This window comes from Geotrypetes seraphini, chromosome 1 (assembly GCF_902459505.1).
Source record: "Geotrypetes seraphini chromosome 1, aGeoSer1.1, whole genome shotgun sequence".
Classification (NCBI taxonomy): domain Eukaryota; kingdom Metazoa; phylum Chordata; class Amphibia; order Gymnophiona; family Dermophiidae; genus Geotrypetes; species Geotrypetes seraphini.
Window position 1 is genome coordinate 316,587,416 of NC_047084.1, and position 19,393 is coordinate 316,606,808.

At 39.8% G+C, this 19,393-nt stretch overlaps 1 protein-coding gene across 3 annotated transcripts in view; it reads right to left on the reverse strand.

The window, feature by feature from the left end:
* Window positions 1-19,393, reverse strand: part of GSTCD (glutathione S-transferase C-terminal domain containing) — a 186,073-nt gene that overhangs the window by 12,753 nt on the left and 153,927 nt on the right. For all 3 annotated transcript variants that reach the window (XM_033956704.1, XM_033956697.1, XM_033956688.1), the window contains 3 exons: window positions 14,951-15,066; window positions 13,957-14,001; window positions 13,215-13,343 (listed from right to left, as the gene is read on the reverse strand). In XM_033956704.1, the coding sequence (XP_033812595.1) occupies window positions 13,215-13,343; window positions 13,957-14,001; window positions 14,951-15,066 (290 nt within the window). The remainder of the gene's footprint in view (window positions 1-13,214; window positions 13,344-13,956; window positions 14,002-14,950; window positions 15,067-19,393) is intronic.

Here is a 19,393-nt window from a genome sequence, read left to right on the forward strand (position 1 = left end):
TTTTAACACAGTTAAAAAAAACTTTACGAACTTCCTTTTACAGTTCCATGTTTACCAGTGCAGAATCTTCTTAATTAGTAGCTTAATTAGGAGTCCCTTAGTTTCGGTTTACAGAGACAGTGATAGATTCTTTTGACTACAGAATTGGGTTTCTCGGAGAAGATTATGAAACTATGGGCTCCTTTTACGAAGCCGCATTAGCGGCTTTATCGCACGCACCTTTTTAGCGCACGCTAACCCCTGCGCTAGCCGAAAAACTACCGCCTGCTCAAGAGGAGGCGGTAGCGGCTAGCGCGGCCGGCAAATTAGCGCGCATTAAACCGCTAACGCAGCTTTGTAAAAGGAGCCCTATATGTTTTATGATTCGTCAACACTATTCAGACTCCTGAGGCAGGCCCTTCTAGGCTGAAAGACGATCGTGTCAAGTCATATTTAACAATAAAGGACATTGAACACTGCCCAGTCACCTTCGTTGTTTGTTCTCTGCTTTCACGGTTGTGAAGGCAGTGTTTCCTGTTTCTTGATGATAAAAAGGGTACATTATTGTACAGACAGGTTCGTCATCATCTTAGTAAATATTCTTATGTATAAGTTTAAAGTTACTACTTGAATTTTCATATTAGAAAAAAAAAATAATAAAAGAAAGCTATTTCTTTATGATACCATCATTTTAATAGTTATAAAAAAAAACTTTACAAACTTCCTTTTACAGTTCCTTGTTTACCACTGCAGAATCTTCCTAATTAATAGCTTAATTAGTAGTCCCTTGCCTCCTCACTAGTAATTTTTAAAATTGTGATTTGAACCAGGAGTCAATCTGCCTTGTTTGGAAATAAGAAGACCAGAGCATTTTTTTAAACATTAAAAGCAGCAATCATATTTCTGAACATTCAAACTTATACATCAAATTACTGCAAAGATTATAGCTCAACTTGAAAGAGGGGAAAAAATTAGAACAATTGTAAAAACCTATGCCAGAAACCCATCAACCTACCATGTATACCAGTCCTTCACACAGGACATATCACCTTTGCATGATTTTATTGTTTATGGATATGTCTCATGTCTTTAGTTAACTGGCAGTGACGTAGCAAGGATTAAATGCACCCCCCATGCCCTCTCCCAATGTAGTGGGGACTGGGGGGGGGGGGACAGGAAAGGGGGAAACCTCCTTCAAAGTTGCAGTAAATAAACCCTGCAAAACGTAAACACATTCCAGACCTTTATAGAAAACGTGTCAAAGAAACAGAAACTGAAATGCAACGCATTGCCAGAGATTAAAACATAGAAAATGACGGCAGAAAAGGGCCATGGCCCATCTAGTCTGCCCACACTAATGACCCACCCCCTAACTACGCCCATGAAGTGATCCCACATGCCAATCCCATCGTTTCTTAAAGTCTGGCACGCTGCTGGCCTCAATTACCTGTTGCGGAAGACTATTCCAGTGATCAACACCCTTTCGGTGAATAAATATTTTCTGGTGTCGCCATGGAATTTCCCTCCCCTGATTCTCAACGGGTGCCCTCTGGTTGTCGTGGGTCCTTTAAGAAAAAAGAGATCTTCTTCTGCCTCGATACGGCCCTGACATATTTGAACGTCTCGATCATGTCTCCCCTCTCTCTGCTTTCCTCAAGTGAGTATAGCTGCAACTTACCCAGCCGTTCCTCATACGGAAGATCCTTGAGTCCTGTGACCATCCTGGTGGCCATACGCTGGTAAGAGCAATTAATGTAACTGGTTTTAAGAAAGGTTTGTACAATTTCCTGGAGGAAATGTCCATAGCCTGTTATTGAGACAGACATGGGGGAAACCAGTGCTTGCCCTGAATCAGTAGTATGGAATGTTGCTACTCTTTGGGTTTTTGCCAGGTACTAGTGATCTGGATTGGCCACCGTGAGGACGGGCTACTGGGCTAAATGAATCATTAAGCAAAGTCAGCAAACTTATAGAGCATTTTACAGAGAGCTATAACATAATCCAAGACATTAAAGACTTAAACTGCCGTTTCCCCTAATACCTTTGCCGTTTCTCTTTTTAGCTTTTCTCTGTTTTTCTTAACTCTATGTTGTTTTGATATTTCTTCTATCATCTATCTTTAGTCCCTACCCTCATCTCATTTTATTATTATTATTTTAGGTATCTCTATACCACCTATCAAGGTTCTAAGTGGTTTACAATCACAAGCATTTTCCCTATCTGTCCCGGTGGGCTCACAATCTATCTAATGTACCTGGGGCAATGGAGGATTAAGTGACTTGCCCATGGTCACAAGGAGCAGCACAGGATTTGAACCCACAACGTTAGGGTGCTGAGGCTGTAGCTCTAACCACTAGGCCACCCTATCCTTCCTTTGTGTCTAGCAATTTGTTCTCTGTCCCTCTACAAAGCCAACTTGCCACCCCTTCTCTTCCCTTCTGCCTCCCCCTGGCCCAGCATCTCTCCTTTTCTCTCCCCTCCCTAGACTGGCATCACTCTCTCCCTCTCAGGATCCAGTGTCTCTCTCTCTCTTCCCTTCCCTTACCCCAGATTCCAGCATCTTTCCCCCCTTTTTCAGTTTCTCTCACTTATTTCCTCCACTCACCCCTTTCGGTCTAGCATCATCTCTTACCTTTTCTTCCCTAGGTTGCTCTCTTCCCTCTACCTCAAACTCCACGCCTAGTCCCACTCTGCAGGTGCTAGCATTTTTCTCCCTTTCTCTCCTCCCTTAGCAGATCCAGATAAAATAGACCAAGAAGAAGAATTACTAACTTTTTCGGATGTGACACGGACAAGAGGTCATAGACTGAAACTGAGTGGCAGCAGGTTCAGGACGAATATCAGGAAGTTCTTTTTCACACAGCGCGTGGTGGGAATTTGGAATGCTCTCCCGGAGGATGTTGTGACAGAGATTACTGTTCTGGGATTCAAGCGCAAGTTGGATGCACACCTTCTTGCAAATCATATTGAGCGCTACGGTATATCTGGGTCTCCAATCAGGAGTACCTAAATGGGCCGCCGCGTGTGCGGATCACCGGACTGGATGGACCTCGGTCTGATCCGGTGAAGACTTTTCTTATGTTCTTATGTTCAGTGTCCCTCTCTTTCTCTACTGCCTCCCCCCAATAACTGCCTCCCACAAGTTCCTCTATTTCTCCCCCATCCCCAGATTCTGGCATCTTTCTAATCACCCTCCTGCCCCGGGCCCTCAAATTTTGCAACAAGCAAAGCAGCCGGTAGACACAGCAAAGTAAACAGCTTTCCTCTTGCTGGCACTGCCGTGGACTTTTCACTGCTGTATCCTGCCCACAGGAAGTAACATTAGAGAAGTGGGCTGAGGTGATGGAAAGGCTCTAGTGGTGTTTACCTCACTGCCTTTGCCAACTGCTCATGGTGGATTTTGATGGCCTGGGAGGGAGATACTTGACCCATGAAGGGGTAAAGAGAGGGAGAGAAATGCTGGAACCTGCAGTGGCGAGGGGGCAGGATATAACATTAAGCAGTTTCTACCACTGCTTGGCCCTCAGCATTTTGCTGGGCTCACTATATCATTCATTGAAGAAAATTCATTGAGTCTGAATTTAGCAATTTTTCCCCTAATCAAGTGCAGATCTTTCCAGTAGCAACAAATATCAGAAAGCTATCATTTTTTTAACAGTAAGAAAACAGAAGATCTAAATCACAACAAAATCTTCTAAGGAACTGTTTGTAAATGGGCCTGCAGTAATATTTGGAATACATTAAGTGGGTAATTACTAAGGTGCTAAAAAATTGGCATTTTACCATACCTTAGTTTACCATGGAACTCACTAATCTACAGGATTCTCAGTACCACAGATTAGCGACTCCTGTGGTACATGAATAATGCAACTTGAAATCAACATTGCAAGCTGTGTTAGTGTACTATGTTTTTTTCCCAGACAGCAAATAATCAAACCCCATGCCTCATACCTTAAAGGCATTACTCATTCTTCCCTCAGGGTCTAGACTAGGGGTGTCAAAGTCCCTCATCGAGGGCCGCAATCCAGTTGGGTTTTCAGGATATCCCCAATGAATATGCATGAGATCTCATGCATATTCATTGGAGAAATCCTGAAAACCTGACTGGATTGAGGCCCTCGAGGAGGGACTTTGACATCCCTGGTCTAGACTCTAAGGTAAGGGGCAGGAGCGATCCCCAGTTGCTTCTGCCCCTTCTGGTGGCAGGTTCACAATGTCACCATGTGACCCCTAGTGGTAGTCTCATGGTACTACCACCGGGGTGGGGGGGCAAGCTACCATATAAGGGTAAAAGGTGTTATTTGATTTACATAATATAATAACATGTTTTGCAGTCATTTGCATGATTTTCATCTCATCATAATGTATCCTACAATATCTTAAATAACGTGTGTTATGATAATATAATGCATGTTATTGCCATTGTGTTAAGGGCCATTAACACACTTTGGTAACTACCCTCATCAATATTAAACACAAATTCAAATCTTAAGTTGAAACACATTTTTACACTGCCTGTGATCTCAAGCCATACATTATATATGTTCAGATCATAATTCTATAAAAGCTATTTTCTGAATAAAATGTGAACATATAAGGCCTACACATTTAAAAAAATCCTGATGTGTACATGTATGTGACATAAGTAGGTGCTTGCTTGTATAAGAGGCAGGTATAGCAGTGTTCAGGGAAGAGTTCAGGCAGAACATAAAGTAGATGGAGTCATAAAGTAGGTACATAGGGCTAAATTCAGCAAACGATGCCTAAATTTGAGTTGGGCACCGTTTATAAAATAGCGTTTAGCACCTCCGTGTCATGATCCTACAAGCGGAGACTTACACTTTATCCTTGCAACCATTTATAGCATTCGGATGAGATGCTTAATTCTTTATAGGCTACTGAACGTGAGTTTTCTGTAATCTTATAAAAAGGCTCCTGAGGCATGCCTTATTGGCCGAAACATGTGCATGTCGAGCCATTACACAAATTTTGATTATTGTTGAATGAACTGCACATCAACATTCCTGACTATCTCCACTGTGGTTTGTTTGTCTCTATCTGGACTGTGGAGTTTTTTCGCCTGGTTTGTCTGGGCATTGTAGGAAGAACAGCCATGGAAATGGTCATCGCCACTGATGTGTTTGGAGTTTGCATGTGCTTTCATAGGAAAATTTTCAATGCTTGGTTGAAACTGATCTGCCAGGCTAAATGTACTTGTGTGCTTCCTTGCACATATACTTTTAGCTGGATTGTAAAGAGGGATTCCCTTTTGCATGCTTATGTCAGGAGGAGAAAACAGTGTACATACATTCTATTTTAAAATATGCTTGTGCTATTTCATCTCCACATGGGTCTTCTAATAAATAAGGAGAACAAAGAATGCAGATGCTTTTAGTACACGTGCTTTACCTATTGTTAATGCTCAAATGGAAAACAGAGTTTACTTACCTATAGCAGATGTTCTCTGAGGACAGCAGGATAAATTCTAACTCATGGGTGATGTCTTCTAACAGAACTTTGTGTGGGAAATTTCCCTAGCACTGGATAGAGGGCATTTGAGAATATTCAAACATATGTGTGCATGCCTCTTTCTGTCTGCCACTGTAGTGGAGGACCACCTCTGACCATTACAAGCATTGTATTGTATAATTTCCTGGGGAGGATTTATGTCTTGCTGTCCTAGGAGAACATCTGCTACAGTTAAATAGCTTGTCTCTGAGGACAAGCAAGACAGTGAAATTCTCACTCTTGGGACTCACTAGATACAGACTACCTGTAACAGAAAAAGGGATGATAAAACTACTTGGGTTGCAATAGATACCTATGTATTTTTGGTGGCAACAAGCCTTGCTTTATAGCTTTGTACGGTTTTTTGTCAGAAGGAATTTTGAAGGAAGTAATAGGCCTAGGGGATGAGTTGGACTCTAAACCTCAATAGATTCTGGAGAATATCTGTCCAAACCTACTGTTGGGTCAGGAGTCCTGTTCTAGACAGTAATGTGACGTATACGCATGAATTTCCTGAAAATTTATTTTATGGAGGGTGACCTTAAGTGGGCTATCCATGCTGCTTAGCTGTGATATTATGAGCCAGACATCTGGATTTACCCGGGCATGTCCTCCTTTTAGAGGACTGTCCAGGCATCCAGATGGCTTTTACAACCCGGCACTTTGTCCGGGTTTTGAAAAGCTGTTGAGATTTGGTCCAAGTCTGGAGTGCATCTGTGCTCCCGCTGTACACTTTTGGAAGCAGATTTGTGTTTGCGCCTGCGTCATTGGAGGAGTTCTGTCACATTCACAGAGCATTCTTGGACAGGGTGACCAGAGAACTGGATAGAGGGAGTGCACAAGATGTGGCCTATTTAGATTTTAGCAAAGCCTTCGACAATGTTCCACACAGGTGTCTAATAAATAAGTTTGAATGCCCTCGGTCAGGAATTGGTTAAGTGGAAGGAGATAAGAGAGTAATGGTCAGTGGAGATTGCTCTGAGAAAAGGGATGTTACCAGTGGTGTGCCTCAAGGTTCGGTTCTTGGGCCTGTTTTTAACATTTTTGTAAGCAATATTGTTGAAGGGCTTTTTGCAGATGACACCAAAATCTGCAATAGTGTAGATACCCTTGAAGGTGTGAAAAACATGAGGAAGGACTTAGCGAAGCTTGAAGAATGGTCTGAAATTTGGCAGCTATGATTTAATGCTAAGAAATGCAAGGTCATGCATTTGAGATGCAAAAACCCATGAGAATGGTACAGTTTAGGGGTGAAGAACTTTTGTAGATGAAAGAAGAGCTGGACTTGGATGTGATAATATGTGATGATCTTAAGATGGTCAAACAGCTTGAAAAGGCAATGGTGAAAGCTACAAGGATGCTAGGGTACAAAAGGAGAGATGGCCAGTAGGAAAAAGGAGTTATTGATACTGTTGTATAAGACTCTGGTGAGACTTCATTTAGAATATTGTGTGCAATTTTTGAGACTGTACCTTCAAAATGGTATAAATAGGATGGAATCGGTTCAGAGGAAGGATACAGAAATGGTCAGTGGTCTTCATCATAGGGCATATGGGGTAAGACAAAAATCTCATTATGTATACTTTGGAGGAAAGGTAGGAGAGGGGAGATATGATAGAGACATTTAAGTCAAAAATCTAAGAAAAATTTTATTTGCCAGAGTGGTGGAAGCACCCACTGAAAACCATTTACTCAAAAGTGGAAAAAAAGCCTCAACCATCAATAATATGCAGATGGCAACCCAATGAGTTTTTAAGCAGTTCTTATTATTTATAATGGGCAAAAAACTCCACTACAGTCAAAATGTCATTTTCAAAAACAGGGAAACACCCCACCACTGTGCAGAGGGAACAAGAGAACGGAGTTGGAAGGAACGAGAGCTTGTTATGGAATTTCTCTGATGCAGCCACTGGTTGGCGAAACAAGAGCCTTGTTGGAAATACAGCTCCTTATCTTCACTTGACTGCTGGTGGTGTATTGACCGGATCATCGTGTTAGTGGATGGAGTAATGGATCGTCAGTGAAGCTAAGTACAGTTTTTTGGTTCTCTTGTTCTGTTTCTTGTTCCCTGTGCACAGTGGTGGGATGTTTTCCTGTTTTTGAAAATGACATTTTGATTGTAGTGGAGTTTTTTGCCCATCATACAGAATAAGAATGGCTTAAACTCATTGGATTGCCGTCTGCATATTATTGATGGTTGAGGCTTTTTCTCCACTTTTGAGTAAATGGTTTTCAGTGGGTGCTTCCACCACTCTGGTAAATAACATTTTTCTTAGATTTTTGAATTAATTGTTATTTTGATTTTTGTTCTTGAGAGCCATTTAAGTACCTACATGGCATAAATGCACATAAGGCAAGTCTCTTTCATTTCAAATGAAAGCCAACATCACAGAAAACGGAGCTGAAAACGGATCCACCTTTTCCTGGGCATACCACTGCTGAACCCACAAACAGGGAACCTCCAAGCACCAAAAAAAATCTGAAAATAACCTACAGAAAATAAAGAAAAGAGCAGAGTAGAACAGAAACTCTCCTTCAGGCTCACTTGCAGAAGGGAAAACCTGTAGGTGGCAGTAGAGCTCTCCGTGAAGTAGGAGGGATACAGAAAATATCTGGAGTGGATTCCTTCTGCAAAGGCTCACAGCCATGGGGAGATTACCCACTTGTCCAGAATGACACCCCTATATATTGGAAAAGATATTATAGCAAGGTAAGAACCTAATTTCTTTCTTAGTTACACAAGTTACACAAGTGATTAAAAAGGTAAATGTCTCAGCAGTGGTATTTGAAGCTGCGTTAAAATATTAACCCAACATATCTGTCTGCCATTCCCTTAATAGTCCTCTACCACCTTTTAGCCTGTGTGTCTGTCATAATTAGATTGTAAGCTCTTCTGAGCAGGGACCGTCTCTTGTATGTACAATGTACATTGCTACATGTGCCTGGTATTGCTATAGAAATAATAAATTATAAGAACATAAGAATAGCCCTTACTGGGTCAGACCAAAGGTCCATGAAACCCAATAGACCGTTCTCAAAGTAGCCAATCCAGGCTACTTGTACCCGGCCAAAACCCAAAGAGTAGCAACATTCCATGTTACCGATCCAGGGTAAGCAGTGGCTTCCCCCATGTCTTTCTCAATAATAGACTATGGACTTTCCTCCAGGAAACTGTCCAAAACCTTCTTAAAATCAGCTATGATATCCGCTCTTACCACAACCTCTAGCAGTGCATTCCAGAGCTTAACTATTCTCTGAGTGAAAAAAATATTTCCTCCTATTGGTTTTAAAAATATTTCCCTGTAACTTCATCGAGTGTCCCCTAGTCTTTGTAATTTTTGACTTGTAACCGTTCTACTCCACTCAAGATTTTGTAGACTTCAATCATATCTCCTCTCAGCCGTCTCTTTTCCAAGCTGAAGAGCCCTAACCTTTTTAGTCTTTCCTCATACGAGAGGAGTTCTATCCCCTTTATCATGTTGTTGTTATTGTTGGTATAGATTATGAAAACAGGCTTTAGACTCATAGACTATATCAAACCACACAGACAGACAATTACTTCTAACTTACTCTATGAGCAATGACAATTGATTCACCAGTGCTGGAACCTTGGACTCATAACAGGTTTCCTGAAAGTGTTTTATGGTGTTTATGTTTGATCTTTGGATATATTTTCCCCCAGCTGATTAAACTCCTGTCCTTGATTCTCACTGTTGATGTGGGAAAGATTAAGTCATTAATAGCTTTAGCTTAAAATGTTATCTAAAGTAATGCCAGTTATGCTTCAAGGCAAACAGCAAGTCAGTAAATTATTTCTTTATATTAACTTTCTTGGCTCTAGTGCACAGGTTTTCAATCCAGTGCTTGGGACACACCTAACCAATCAGAATTTCAGGATATTCTCAATGAATATGCGTGAGATAGATTTGCCTGCACTATCTCATGCATATTCATTATGGAAAGTGTGGCTAGTTAGGTGAGTCTCAAGGGCTGAGTTGACAACCCCTGCTCAACTTCTTTTTTCTAATTCTCTTTTTCACGCCCTAATATTTGTTTTTTACTGACAAGATAAAGCAAAGTCACTTACTTGTAACAGATGTTCTCCAAGGAGAGCAGAATATCAGTCCTCACAGACTGTATGATGTAATAGCAAGTGGCATGATTAGAACATGAAGATAATTTTTATGGAGACTTACATTTTTGTATTAAACCGAATGTACGTATGTCCTAATAGTTTATAATTTATAGTTTATTTATTTGTATCCTGTCGCAAAGCGGGTCACAACAAATATATACATAGCAACATACATACAACAAACAATTACAAACAATAAAAAGCTGATTAAGCGACCAGCTCTCCTTCATACAATTTGAAGTACAAAATTCAAATTTCATACTTCATTTTGCAAAAAAAGATTTGTTTTTTGCAGTAATTTGTACTTTGTAAGAGGGTAAGAAATTTTTTAAATAAAAAAAAAACAGTGACTGCCAAACTTCTAGAGCTTTCTGACATATTCCATGTGAGCATGTGCAGAATTTCCCACATCATGGTGGTCACATGGCCCAAACTGTGTATATAGCTAATGTTGGAGAATCTAGTTCCCAAGAGAGGTGGGAGAGTTCAGTGAGGAATAATATCCTGCTGTCTTTGAATAACACCTGTTCCGTGTAAGTAACTTTGCTTTTTTCCAAGGACAAGTGAGATAGCAATCCTCACAGCATGCAAATCTCAAGCTACAGATTATACTCAACAAAAAAAGGGGGCCAGTGGTTAAATTTGTACAAATTGAAGCCCCGTTCTGCTACATGTGAGACGCTATGATTCTTTTGGAAATCCTTACCTTTAACTTATAAGATCTTCTATTGGTAAGATTGATTTGATAGACCAAGGGACAGTCCAGAGTCTGAGAGTTCTGGACTTCTCATTGACTACAGAGCAGCAGATTTTGTCAATAGGTGGAAGTGCTTTAGGATATATGAACCAAAGCAACTAGCTTTTATTATGCGGCAGGGTATGTATTGGATCCTACCTGAAGTCTTGGAACATCTTCCGGATTGGTTGATTTTAGAAAAACAACTTATGTCCCCTTACATTTGATGTCCTCAAACAAAATATGATTGTCTCAATTGTTTAGGCTCAAATAGTGCTAATAAGTAAATCCAAGTTGCATGAAAGTATTATGGTGCAACTTATACACTCTTGTGTGGACCTTCAGACCACCTATATGGTACATACCCCAGGTTGTTATACTCTTCGTCAGTCCAACTTTATTCATTCAAATTTTATTTAATTTTTATTTTTATATTTAAGGTCATTTTAAAACCAGCAAAACATCACTTAGCTGTAGCTTATAGTGATGCTCTTCAATCTTCACCCCTCCCAACATGCATGTTTCACATAGAGAAACTTTCTTCAGGGTCGAGGGATACTAAAACAAACAACAACAAACAACTGTCTTAATTTCTCTACGGCCTTAATTTCTCAACATTTCCAGACAAATCATCCAACTAAACGGCCTCCTTTCCTTGGTAATTTGCAAAGTTTCAACCCCACCAGCTCCCCCCAAATAAACACAGAATTTTTGACTTACCAAACAACAGGAGCTACTTCACGACGTGACACAAGGCCGCGAATGTTTTAGTTCGGGGTTTTTTATGCAGCTGGCCTACCGCACATAATTGGGCGAGAGAAGACGTCATCCTACGTGAAGCGTCCCGTGCAGGACTCAGCTAGGACTGTCAGAATTGGACAACTATATAATAGATAGCCACTCAATTTCTTCATTAAGCCCAGCAGGTACTAAGGTTTTTAAATTATAAATCCATTTTTGCTCCTTATATGCTAATGCTTTTTGAATATTACCTCCCTCCCACCCTACTGTTACAGAATCAATAATCCTCCATTTTATGTCAGACCATGTGTGGTTCATGAGCTGCCAGTGTCTTACTAAAGGGGCCGTCTCCCGTTCAGTGTATACCCTGGACTTGTGTTTGTTTAAACAGATTTTAATGGAGCGCATTGTTCGACCAATATAAAGTTTATTGCATGGGCATTGGATCAAGTAGATGACACCCGTAGAGTCACAATTAGTAAATGTTTGGCTAAAATATTTAATCCCTGTATCGGGGTGGGTCCAATGTTGGCCCGGCATCGTAAGACAGCACCATGGCACCTGCCACAACTGGAGTGAACCCCCCTATTTTGATTCAATGGGCCTTATGCTTCACCAGTTCTCCAATGTTTCTTGTACGTTTAAAAGAAAACAACGGTTTATCAGGGCATTCTGGAACTGCCAGTCTGACCACATGCCAATGTTTAAGTATGATTTTATTGATCCTGGCAGAGAGAGGGGTAAATTTTTGAACAAAAATCAGTCCTGTCTCCTCCTTGTCCTGCTGATAAGTCGTTCACGTTGAGCATATTTAGCTCTAGTATAAGCTTGGCTTATGATCCCCTTAGGATACCCACTTTGGTGGAACCTCCATATCGGCCATATATAGGGGATTCTGGTTACGTTGGATGTGGGTTCACTCTATACGATGATTCCAGCAAATGAAGCTTTAGAACTGTTAAGGGGAATCTTTGATCAAAAGACCATGCATCCAAGGATTTCTCATACAGTTGGCCACGGCATCCAATACAGGTTTCTCATACAGTTGGCCACGTTGGTACTAACCAGGAGTTTTTTCTGGTTTAATGAGGAATTCTTTGAACAGATCCACGGTATCGCCATGGGTGCTTCGGTAGCTCCCTCTATAGCCAACCTATATATGGCCGATATGGAGGAGAAATACATTTATGGATCTGAGGGTTTTCAACATGTTTTCTTATGGAAGAGATTCCTGGACGATATCCTCTTGATTTGGACCTCTTCCATACAGGACTTACATAGCTTTATAGCTTGGCTTAATCAGATATTTCCTAACATCGAATTCTCGGCTACTATTAATACTAAAGAAATTGCTTTCCTGGACATTTACATTCAAAAGGAAGCTGATGGATTTAGGACTTCTTTATATCGTAAAACAACGGACAGAAATAGTCTGCTCCGTTACCATAGTTTTCATCCTTCCCATCTTAGGAATAGTTTGCTGATTAGTCAATTCCTTCGCCTACGTAGGCTATGTTCTTCTATGGAGGATTTTAAGACTCAAGCCAAAGATATGAAGGAGAGGTTCCACCAACGTGGGTATCCTAAGGGGAACTGCCAGTCTGACCACATGCCAATGTTTAAGAATGATTTTATTGATCCTGGCAGAGAGAGGGGTAAATTTTTGAACAAAATCAGTCCTGTCTCCTCCTTGTCCTGCTGATAAGTCAGAAGTAGTTCACGTTGAGCATATTTAGCTCTAGTATAAGCTTGGTTTATGATCCCCTTAGGATACCACGGGGAGTAATGAAGGTTTTCCTTTCACTGAGTGCTGTTTTCTTCCCACTGATTTAGCTCATACATCCACTGAAACATCCTAAACAGATTTGCCATTTATGGCCTTGAAAGAAACAATTTGCCATTTATGGCCTTGAAAGAAACAATGGGAGATCCTCACAAAGAGGTAATAGTAAAATGAAATATCTTCTTCCTTCACTTCCATTGGCGTTTCTTACTCCAGACATAGTAAATATTTACAATTTATAGATAGTCTGATGCCTGGAACAGAACAGGCATTCTAAGCACTACTGGGCAATTTCCTGCAAAGCTTGGAGTTGAAATATTTTTATTACTTACCCCAATGTTAAATTTTCCTTTAAAATAGTCCAGATTTGCTTGGATGAACCAAATGTTGTTTAGTCCTAGTTCACTGGTCCTTTCCTGAGCGCGTAACAAAGATTCCTCCTTATTTTCTATCAATACAACCTGCAAATTATACAATAATATTTCACAATATTTAATCAGTAACAATACTCTCTCTGTATACAGCCATATTCTGAAGTTTAATGAAGAGTATTCAGCATACACATTCAACAACTAATGAATTACCAACTTGTGTTGTTTTCACATAACAAAAATTAGGCTCTGGAGGCTAATTATTTGCAAATATCATCTAGCATGCATTTTTTTTTTTTTTCAGCATATCGAAAAAAAATACTACAGGCTGAATATCTTGAAAATTTTGCAGAACTGATGCTGATGATAATTCAGCATACAAATATTACTGTTCCCAGATTTGCTAGTACCAGTAAACTAGCAAGCTTATTACAAAATATGATAAAGAGATCACATTGTAAATATGTGTAGACCTTTCAGAGATATCTATCTCATTTATTCACACAAGCAAATAATAAGTTCTAAATACATTTTGATCCACACCCAAAACAAAATAACATTATTCTAATACAATGGACTACATATAAATATAATGGTTTGTTTAGTTTAACTTGTGCTCTAGTTTGAAATGTCCCAAGTTAATAAGATCCACAGATTTGGTCAAACAAAGTTTCATTACTTGCAAGTCAAAAAGAGTCCTTACCTGGCAAGATGGCAGTGTGTGAGCTAGTACAATCCCAACATGACCCTGTGAAAGCAAGCAGAACAGTCTGTCATGCACCCCAATGCATTTCTCTTGGGCCTATGACAATATTGACACAACCAGAAGAGGTAATTGCGGAATCCACCGTTCTAGAATTTAAGGGTAAGTTAGATGTACATCTCCTTATGAATGGCATGAAGTGACATGGGTAAGGGTAAGCTTGATGCACTTCTCTTTATGAGAAGCTTAGAGTGATATGGGGACCAAAACTATGTCAGGGTACACCTGGCGGGGCCTCCGCGTGTGCGGATCGCCAGACTTGATGGACCTAGGGTCTGTTCTGGAGATGGCGCTTCTTATGTTCTTATGAATCTGAGGTTCCATCATTTCTGCCACCCTGCTTGTAACGATTTTCTCAGAATTTGTTTCAGTGCTTGGCACGTGGTGGCTCACTGAAGCGGGAACAGCAGACTCCCTATGTATATCTAAGATAAGTTTTATTCTTTTGCTTAGTTTTGTGTGTTTTTTTAAAATTTTTTAAATAAAAGACAAGTTTTCCCTTTTTGTTTTTAATATATTAGCATTTTTTAGTTTGGAGAACCTTTTCTTACATACAATTTTGTTTTCCTGGCTTGGGGGGATGGGGGCTGACTTTGACATGTAGCTCCTGATTGGATAAGGCCCGACTTAGTGCAGGAAGAGGCGGTCGGAGCGTATCGCGAGTGATTTCCTGCACTCGCGGCGCTCTGGCTGCTCTCCTGCTGCCCTCTTCAGGCTCCCCCATGAAAAACCGTATTTGCGGTTTTTCGAGATTCGCAGGGGTTCCTAGAACGGAACCCCCGCGAATATCGGGGGAGTACTGCACTTGGCATTGCATAACTCTGAATTAAAGTTCCAGCTACCTAAGCTACCAGTACTCTTAAACACTTTGGCAATCATCTGTTGTGGAAATGATAAAAGAATTCATCAGAAAATAAGTAAAGTAGCATATTACCCCGCCACTGCAAAAATCCACAATGGTATCCCTGGGTTTGGCCAGCTTCATCACTACAGAAACCAGATTGTTCAGTTGCTGCTGTTTTCTCAAAGCACGGTCACCTGACATTTTTCCTGTGAATGCAAACAAGAAAAAACAGTTTTACTTAAAAATACTGTTTCTCCATACTATATCTGGATTGCTTTCACTATGCATCTATCTATCTATCTAAATACAGATCCCCTTCTAAAAATGAATCGGAATAATGCATTGATTTATATGGATGATCTGAGCTGCAAGATAAGTTTCATACGATTTCATTTATTCTCCATTTTCAAGTACTCATGAAAGTAAAGGAATATCTTGGTGAAGCACAGCTCAACCAGAGAGAAAACGCTCTGGACTACTCCTCAGTGCAGCTCTACTAAGCACAGTTAAAAAACTAAGGGCTCCTTTTATTAAGCTGCGATAGCGGTTTTAGCGCACCCGCTAGACGCTAACGCCAGCATTGAGCTGCCATTAGTTCTAGCTGTGTAGTGCAGGTTTAGCGCACGCAAAAATTCTACACGCGCTAAAAATGCTATCGCAGCTTAGTAAAAGGAGCCCTATAACTTAGGGCTCCTTTTACTAAGCTGCGATAGTGTTTTTAGCACATGCAGAATTTTAGCACGCGCTAAACCCATGCTATGCGGCTAGAACTAACGCCCGTTCAATGCTGGCGTTAGCGTCTAGCACACGCAGCAATTTTGCGCGCACTAAGCGTGCGCTAAAACCGCTATCGCAGCTTAGTAATAGGAGCCCTTAGTTTTATAGACTGAGTCATCAACCAAGAGGAGCTCGACTCGGTTAACAATAATGTAAAACGTAATACATAAATTTGACAAGGAAAAGTAGACTGAAATAGTTCATTTCTAAAATGTTTAGCAAACAAAAAAGTTTTCAGAACTTTCTGGAATAAAGCAAAAGAACCTAAACTTCTTAATGTAAATGGTAAAGCATTCCAGAATTTGGTTTATTTAAAAGCATAAGAATGACTAAATCTCTTAAAGATTCTGTTTTTACCACTGAGAGAGGGAAATGTAAGTTTTAATTTTTGAGAACTTCTGACAAGATGAGATCTATGAACATTCCAGTCTAAAGGAATCAAAGTAGCAAAAATGCCAAATAGAATATTAAATGCAATACAAATGCACTTAAATTGAATTCTGTGATACATTGGAAGCCAATGTAATTCCTTGAGCAGAGGGGTTAAGTGATCGAATTTACTCTTACTGAAAATAAGTTTAGCTGCAGTGTTCTGTATTAACTGAAGTTTCTGCAGACTGACCTTTGAAAGACCCAAATACACTGAATTGCAGTAATCCAACCTTGACAAAATGATTGATTGAACCAATACAGAGAAGTGTTGTTGGTGAAAGAGTGCTCTCACTCTTCTCAGAGCACAGAGACTGAAAAAACACTTTTTAATGAGCGAGTTTAGTTGGTCCTTAAATGTAAATGAAGAATCGATAACAATACCCAGTATTAACAAGGAAAACTCAATTTTCAAAGATTCTGAATATCTCTTGATCTGTTTCTCACTTCATACATATGGTGCTGTGTTCTGGGTAGTAATGGCAACTGAGGCTTAAATTGAGACTTAGACTGAGGTCCTGAAACATATCGTTCATGAAATACACTGATGTCCATATTCAAGGAGTTAACCATACAAACCCCAATGGTCAAAATTCCCCTATTCCTACTTTCTCAGCACACCAAATTTTGTTTAAGCAATGTATTGCTTGATCTAAATTGGAAGGCAGCACTAGGGACTTTGGCAATAACCAGTCAAAGCTGTCTGAAAGTGCAACTTTATCCATTTAATTTTAGACTGATTTATTCAGTCTGAGTGGATTTGGAATGAAGATCCATGTTATTATGGTTATGAGGATAAGGGCCAGTATTAAAGAACATTTACCTCTTACCTACAGTCACACTTCGAGATGAGATAGAATCCAACATAAAATTAAACATAACAAATGCATTAAACAGAGGAATACATCCTCCAATACTCATACCTATATCAAATTCCTAAAGTGGAAAAGACTTGCTAAACACAAATGTTTTTATCTTCTTTCTAAAATTGCTAAAAAATAATTCTTGCCTCTTCTCCACAGATAACCGATTTCATAAAACCACATCTATTATTAAAAAACAAAATAAAAAAACAAGTGGATTAACACCTATGCAGGGACATCTAACAATTCATGACTATCAGAGTGTAGAACACAGTTGGACCTTTACATTTTCCAAGCCCAGTTCAAATACCAAACTACTCATATGCACTTTTCTTTACTAAACACAAAATATCAAAGTGAATATGAAAGCCACTAAGAGTAAGTACAGTTCAAAGATTAAAGGGTTAAGATGATCCCTTAAAGATCTCCCCAAAGCCAAACTCGCTGCCACATTCTGAGCAACTGCAAAGATTTTAAAACAACAGATAGAAATCTTAGGAAAATAGCGTTACAATATTCCAATAGTGGGAGAAACAATTCTGTAATATTGATCTAAAATTATCTTCAGACAAAAGATGCCTCAGCATCTATAAGAACAAATTCCTCTGAAGGTCTTTGCCTTGAGGCCAAAGATTAAAGCCAGATTTGAAAATAACCCCATATATTTAACCTCAAAATGAAATGGAATAATTTGTCCATCAACCCTAATTGGGTCTACTATGCCAATTCTATCAGTATGTAAAATGTATAAGGTCTCTGTTTTATCCCAATTCAGGACCAATGTATTAATTCACAACCACTAAGCACCTGCTTCTAACCTCCAATTAATCCAGCATTTTACAAATGGTTTCCCTCATAGGCTCTCAGGCTATGAGCAGGCCTAAACTGTATTGGTTTGGATCTAGGATCAAGTGTGTGTCTAAACAATCCTAAAATCGATGTTGTATCACCCTTACTATCAATCTACAAACTGGCCTAATAAATTAAATGATTGTACAAATATGACTTCCAATCTGACTAGTTTTTGTATCTCAGTTGTAGTGGTAGAATGTGAGATCACAAAATTGAAGAGGCATATTATGGTAAATATCCAAAAAATATATGTAAGACAACTTATCACTAATGCCAAACCATGCTCAGAACTGGGTTCTTTCCAATCATTTCGAAAACATCTGAAAACTTGACTATTTTCAAAGTTGTAAATTCCGCTCCTCTCCATACTATTCCAAATCCATATTGTATCTGTTCTCTTTTCTAATTTTCTTGTAAACCGTGCCGAGCTCTACTGTTATAGAGAAGATGCGGTATATAAGCCTAAGTTTAGTTTAGTAATCTTCAGACCAAATATTGGGACAAACCCAGTTGTTAAATGCTGTAGCTTCACACTTCGATCATTGCATAGGTTTTTACTAATGGCAAAGGCTCAAAAAACACAAAAGAACTTATCTTGTGTTTGTAAGAACTTGCAGTAAAGGCTCTGGGTCCTGACGCGTTTTACGGCAGCTGCTTCGGAAGACCCTTAAGACTTCATTCCAAAAGTGTGGTCCCATTCGCTTACAACATTCAAACTGCAGACAAAATCTCTTCAAACGCATTGCTCCATTCAAAGCTACGAAACCGGAAGTGACTTCACCCGCTGACCCACAGTTTGAATGTTGTAAGCGAATGGGAGAGACAGATACCAAGCGTTTTGTTTTTCATATTTGTTGTAGCTTTTTGTAGCACGATTAGAATGTAACCTGTTTTATGTTATTTTTGTTTTGTAGAAGACCACACTTTTGGAATGAAGTCTTAAGGGTCTTCCGAAGCAGCTGATGCGAAACAATTTTTAATGCCAACTGTCGCTGTAACAGCTCTGACGCTCATATGAATTCTATGAGTGTTGAAGCTGTTACTGCCTCGGCCAGTGCTAAAGACTGTGCTACGGTTTTGTAAAAGGAGGGGTAAGAGACTCCTTCATATATTTCAATAGCTCCAAGGGGACAGATAGTGTGTGACTTGAGAATTTAAAAGTCCAGATTTCTAGCCCTAGAAAACATTTCCTAAGGTTTCCATCTGCAAGTGAATAGCAAAACTATCCTTAGTCATCTCAGACAGAGCCAAATGGCAGGATCCACTTTGAGATTCTACCTCCGCCGATCTTTGCTCAATTTTAACAGTCCTATATTTAAGATTCACAAACAAGAGTAGCTTCTTCTGTAAATTTAGTCAGTTGGGACAAGTTTTCTTGCAGGAATTTCTCCATTCTAGTAATGCCTAACATTAAGGCTCCTTTCACTAAGGTGCGCTAGCGTTTTTAGCGCATGCAGGGAATTACCGTGCGCTACACTTCTAGAACTAACGCCAGCTCAATGCTGGCATTAAGGTCTAAGGCGCCCTATTCCGCGCATTAAAGCCCTAGCGCACCTTAGTAAAAGGAGCCCTAAATCATTCATTGATAAATCCTACTGTTTAATAGAAGAAG